The sequence below is a fragment of the Sinocyclocheilus grahami genome, unplaced genomic scaffold (assembly GCF_001515645.1).
Source record: "Sinocyclocheilus grahami isolate Dianchi unplaced genomic scaffold, SAMN03320097.WGS_v1.1 scaffold671.1, whole genome shotgun sequence".
Taxonomy (NCBI): Eukaryota; Metazoa; Chordata; class Actinopteri; order Cypriniformes; family Cyprinidae; genus Sinocyclocheilus; species Sinocyclocheilus grahami.
The window spans coordinates 578,807-584,806 of NW_015505850.1; the positions used below are offsets into that span (position 1 = coordinate 578,807).

Here is a 6,000-nt window from a genome sequence, read left to right on the forward strand (position 1 = left end):
ATGGTGGACATTATTTATTAGATGCCACGTAATCAATTCAAGGGAATATGCCACAGAATGATTGAATTATTTGATTATTTGGTTGATTGCTAAAGTTTGCTATTAATATTATTATTTTGCTACAAAGGACCATGTCCTCTCAAAATGTTTCAGCAAAAACCATTTCTGAGTTTGTGATTTGCTGGTGGTATATATGTTTGCGATGCTTGCTAACACTGCAAATATACAGTATGTTTTGTTGCCACAGACAAGTGTTTGCACCAACCCATGTACATTTTCCTTTGCAACTTGGCTTTAGTGGACATGTTGTAAGGCAGCAGTGCCTGTCCAAGTATGATCGGTATCCTGATCATTGGTTATAAAGCCATATCTTATATCCCTTGCGTTCTTCAGATATATGCTATTGCTTTCCAGTTAGGTTCTGTAATGGAGATGTTTGCAATCGCTAATATGGCGCTGATCCTTCTCTCATGAGAACCACTTGTGTAAATCCAAATCCATATTTTAAAATTATATCATTATCCACAGTGACTTTCGTACTGTTGTTTGGGACATTCCCGTTCATTTGCCTGTCCAACATAGGAATAGTGATCGCTGTTCTTCTGAGAATGACCTCAAAGGCCAAGAAGAAAATGTTTCATATATGCTTTTCTCACTTGTTAGTAATAGTATGTTTTTATGCTCCTATGTTCATATGAATAGTCTTGACCCGGATTGTGTGGTTTTACAATAGGAAGGGTAGGGGGCCATCCTTGGCCCTTCTCTAGTAAATCCTTTTATATACTGTTTCAGAACCAAAGAAATCAGAAACAAAATACTTAGAATTGTGTCAAGTTGCGACTGAATAAAATCTTGATGAAACACAGACAATGTGTGACCAGTGGATTTGTTTCTAGGTCTTTCTCTAAGTAAACATGCATAAAATCATTCAAACGTTTAAAAGATTTTTAAATGTTTTTGAAAGAAGTATGTATTGCTCACAAAATGCATAATTTATTTGATATTTGGTCAAAAATACAAAAAAAATTGTACAACCATGAAATGTTATTACAGTTTAAAAGAACTGTTTTCTATTTGAATATATTTTAAAATGTAATTTCTTCCTGTGATGTAAAAGCCATCTTTAGCGCAATCTGAACCCTCAGAAATCATTCTGATATGCTGATTTGGCACTCTAAGAAATATTTCTTATCATTAGAAATGTTGAAAACTGTGGTGCTGCTTAATATGCTTGTGAAAACCATGATACATTTCTCAGGATTCTTGATGAATAGAAAGTTCAAAAGAGCAGCAATTAATTTAAAATAGAAATCCTTGTTAACATTATAAATATCTTTACTGTCGCTTTTGATCCGTTTAATGCATCCTTGCTGAATAAAAACGAATTACTTTAAAAAAGATTAATAAATAAATGAATCTTACTGACCCAAAACTTTTGAATTCTAGTGTATATTCACAGTTCCTGAATAAATCAAAGACCATTAAGTAAAAAGATCTTAAACATCACCACAAAAACTATTACCACATATATATCATTGATGAACCAACAACAACAGCGCGAATAATAAAGTCAGAAAATGATCATCTCATAACAGTACCCACATAATTTATTCAAACATCAAAGCATCCTGAGAGCTTTGCAAACATTTTTGAATTTGTTTGCAAAGTTTGCAAACAAATTCAAAACATTCTCTAATATGAAAATGATTAATTAAACAACTCTTTGTGTGCTATTTAAAACAACATTTGGGAGAATATTGTTGATATAACAGTGTTTTTTTTCAATTGTACATTCAAAGTAATTTGGTGATTGTATAACTAGTTGGTCTTTGTAAGAAACTTCCTATCTTAATTCTTGATTTAAGATTTGAAACTGCTCTATTTCCTAAGTGAAACTGCCATGGTTACTAAACACATAGATTAGGATTCTGAGTTCGGATGTTTCTGTAATACAACCTATATCACTCTTTAGACTCCTTATTGTTGTTGTGTTGTGCATATGCTTTACTAAGAGTACATTCAAAAGGGAGGAGACACACTATTAAAATTCTTGGAGTGTCTCTAATGACTAAAATAATATAGCATTGTAATAAAGCTATATATTGGAGTTATGAAAGACTCACTCATCAGTTGATTTCTAAGGATATTGTTTATTTTACACAAAAACATTTCATTCAAAGAGAATTTCATGTATGCCTTTCATAACCTTTAAAGTGCAAATGCTCAACTGCAGTGCATTGTTTCTTGTCTTTCTCTGCCATCTAGTGGGTAAATGAGAGAATGAATCTTCATGATTTCACACTGAAATACCCAATGACAAATTGCCTTGACTGTGTTTCATATTAGATATGTTCATATGAATTATTTTGACCTCTAGTGTTCTTAAGTGTGAAACAGCTCCAAAGATACTTTTTCTTGGTTCCCCCATGAGTGGCAACATAATAACTATCAAATAAGATATATTTTTAAAATGCATTATACACTAAAGGTATATTTGATGACTGTATGTGAAGTATGTTTAAATTTTATTCATTTTAAAGTCATTCAGGCTCTCAAATTTACAGATTTTTTATGGACACTGGAACTTACTACATTATGAAACCGTATTTTGTTTACCTAATTATTAATTTTGCTAACTGTTTGTGAATGACTAGATAAAACATCTAAATATGTGATATTTACAAATACTACAGTACTAGAAATAAGTGGGGGAAAAAATCCTGGATTAGAGACAAATCAAATTAAATCAACCAAATAATATTTCTGTCATTTATTTTCTTTTTTGCACTGAAAGATGAGGAACTCACCATGAATACAATGCAATAATAATACATAATGCACTGGGTCAAACATTGGGTTTGAGACAAATTCAGGACATGCTAAACATAACTGACAAGTTTACAAATTACAAGTATTTTGAAAGGAATAAAATTGTTATTGTTGTTAACCATTGGCCCTATTTTTAATAATCTGTTGTGTCACTTTTGGCCTTCCCAGAAGCTTGACTATCTTGTCTCTGAGTTCATCAGTCTTTAAGCTGTAGATGATGGGGTTCAGCATTGGAGGAAGGGTAACCGAAACCGTCAGAATTGCTGTGAAAAGATCCACATTCTGAACTAATCGCAGGTTCCCTAGTATATATGCTAGAATGACAGGCATATAATAGAGCAGGACCAGCAGCAGGTGAGTGAGACAGGTGTGGAAGGCCTTCCAACGCTGTGACATGGATGCAATCCGTGTCACAGCAACCACTACAATCACATAGGTGAAAATAATAAAAGTCAAAGGGCCTAGTAAAACAGTCAGAGTCTTAGCTGTAGCCAGTTGTCGGTTGTAAGAGGTGTCCGTACAAGCCAACCTATAGACCGGGCCATGTTCACAACAGCAGCTCTGTACCTCTCTGGAGCCACAGTAAGGGAGTCTGGCTGCAAAAAAAACTGGGAAAATCTCAAGCAGAACAACCAGAGACCAAATCCCTACTATTATGAGCAGCATCCTCAGGTTGGTGTTTATTGTAGAGTAACGCAGAGGCCAGCAGATAGCAATCAGACGGTCATATGCCAAAAGAGCAAGAGAGAAAGATTCCATGTCACCAAAAAAATGCATGAAGAACATTTGGGAAAAACATGCTCCAAATGAAACATAATTCTGATTGAATGCAAAAACAGGCACCATCTGAGGAATAATAACACTATTCATTGAAATGTCAACAATGGCTAGATTACATACAGCAAGATACTTGGGGTTCTGTAAGCTGGAGTTCATTAGGACGACAGCCAGAAGAACAAGGTTACCCAGCAAGGTGATAATGTAGATGATCGCCAAGGCCAAAATGAGGTAGTTTTTATTTTCCAAATTGCGGAAGGCAGTTAAATAAAAACCCCCATTGAAATAATTTGTTCCATTGCTGAAAGCAACTGAAAAATTCATTTGAACTTTGGCAAATCTGAAACAAATATACAATTAATACATTTTCAGCTTTTAAAGATTCAGTTTAAGACAAGGAAAAAAACAAAGACATTTTCTACAATTAACATTAACAAAAACAGGAGAGGAAATGTTGTTTGAATTAGCACTGAAGCAGCAAATTATATTGTTCCATTTCATTTGTTATAAAACCAGCCTCATATTAGCTTCATACAGCTGTGAAACTAAATACAAGTACTGCAACAGAAAAAAAACAGTGTAACTGTTAAGTTAATTTACAACTGGAAATTAAACAAATACAAATAATACCCACCAACCACTCTGTAAATCTTGAAATCCTGCAGTGCTACAGGAAAAAGGGATTTATAAAGGACTCTTAAACTAATGACCAGGGTCTAATGGGTTTAATTATCCACAGTGTACAAACAAAGAAATAATTACCTTGACTGAGGTCTTGTTGTTTAGCAAAAATGTTTCTCCTGAGTATTTAATTACTGTTATAATTATGTCCATAAATCTGTTGGTGTAGGTATGAAAGAGGGTTTTTTTCACTTTTGGCCCATGAAGCAAACAAGGTAAAAACAAAATGTAACAAAGGCAAGACGTCATCATATTCGAATGAAATTTCATGTCTCATTAATCTGATGTCTGTATACTGTGGCAGAGGTCTACATGAAAGCAAATCTAAAACATATAGATCTATAGTATATATTTAAAAGTCAAAAATAATGAAGGCATGGAAAAAAGCAACCTAATGTGACATTGTTGAAATCTGTACATTTTTTTGTTATCTACGAAAAATATTCTCCAATATACATCTCCACTAACAATGTCAGCAAACGGCAAAGCAATAAACCTATAACATAAACTTTATGTATTCATGCTGTGAAGTCAAACCCATAAAATGGCAATATTGCTTAACAGAATTTTCACGAGGATGTGAGGAATACAGTGGGTATAGAAAAGAATCAGCCCCCTTTAAAATAATCACATTTTGTTGTTTTGCAGCATAAAATGAAGACGGACACGGTTTCTATTTTATCCAGCTGTATTTACTCAGTGCAACTTATAACATCCAAATGAAAGATATAACACCAACATGTCAGGAAAAAAATCACAGAGTTGGAAAAAGGATCACCCCCTCCTGAAAATGACTTGTAAACTTAATCAGGTGTAGCTAATCACCTTCTCAATGGCACACAAAGCCATTTGACTTTCAGCTGTAGTCATTTATTTATTTTTCGCTCAGCAGGAAAAGAGCTCTCCTGGAAAATGTCAGTCCTTGGCAGTGCAACTGAAGCATACAATCAATTATGGGTGGCAAGGCACAGTGAAAAGATCTCCAAGAACCAGGATAAAGTTGTGGATAGATACAAGTGAGGAGATGGATACAAAAAAGAAAAAATCAAAGGCTTCATTGATGTTTAGAAGCACAGTGAAGTCTATTATTAAGAAGTGGAAGGAATTTTGTACAACACAGGCCCTCCCTGGATCAGGACGTCACTCCAAACTGGATGAAAGAGCCAGAAGGAAACTGGTCAGAGAGGATACCAAGAGGCCTACAGCAACTCTGAAGCAGATGCAGGAATTTATGACAAAGAGTTGTCATTGTGTGTGCATGCAGGGCCGGATTTACCTCTTATTGTGACATAGACAAACAACATTTTTGGGCCCACCTTCCTTATTAATAGGCCTATATAATATGACCACCCAAGCAAACAAAAATATTTCGTAATCAGTGGAAACCGTTACAGTGTTTTCTATCGCAACAAGCGCTTGCATTCAATCAATAAAAATCGAATGTCTTCATTTGTTTGAGAATGGAGAAACACCGTTCCATTAATAGGCTCCAGCGTCGTGGCCACATTACCACTTTGGGAGTGCATTATTTATCTAATAATTTTAACGGTCTGGTGTCACAACCACACCTCAAGATATTGTTCAGATGATTTATTTCAAGATAAACCTTCCGATGCAAATTCCAAAACATAATTTTAGAGCTAATAACAGAGGCTTGGGCCATTGATATGCAGGCTAATGCAGTTATTAGAGAGAGAGAGAGAGAGAGAGAGA

General features: G+C 34.6%; 1 protein-coding gene across 1 annotated transcript; it reads right to left on the reverse strand.

Moving 5' to 3' along the window:
* Nucleotides 1-2,943: 2,943 nt before the first annotated feature.
* or40a1 (odorant receptor, family 40, subfamily A, member 1) lies at nucleotides 2,944-3,930 on the reverse strand. Its single transcript, XM_016242712.1, has one exon. The coding sequence runs from the start codon at nucleotides 3,928-3,930 to the stop codon at nucleotides 2,944-2,946; it is 987 nt and encodes a 328-aa protein (XP_016098198.1).
* Nucleotides 3,931-6,000: the final 2,070 nt, after the last annotated feature.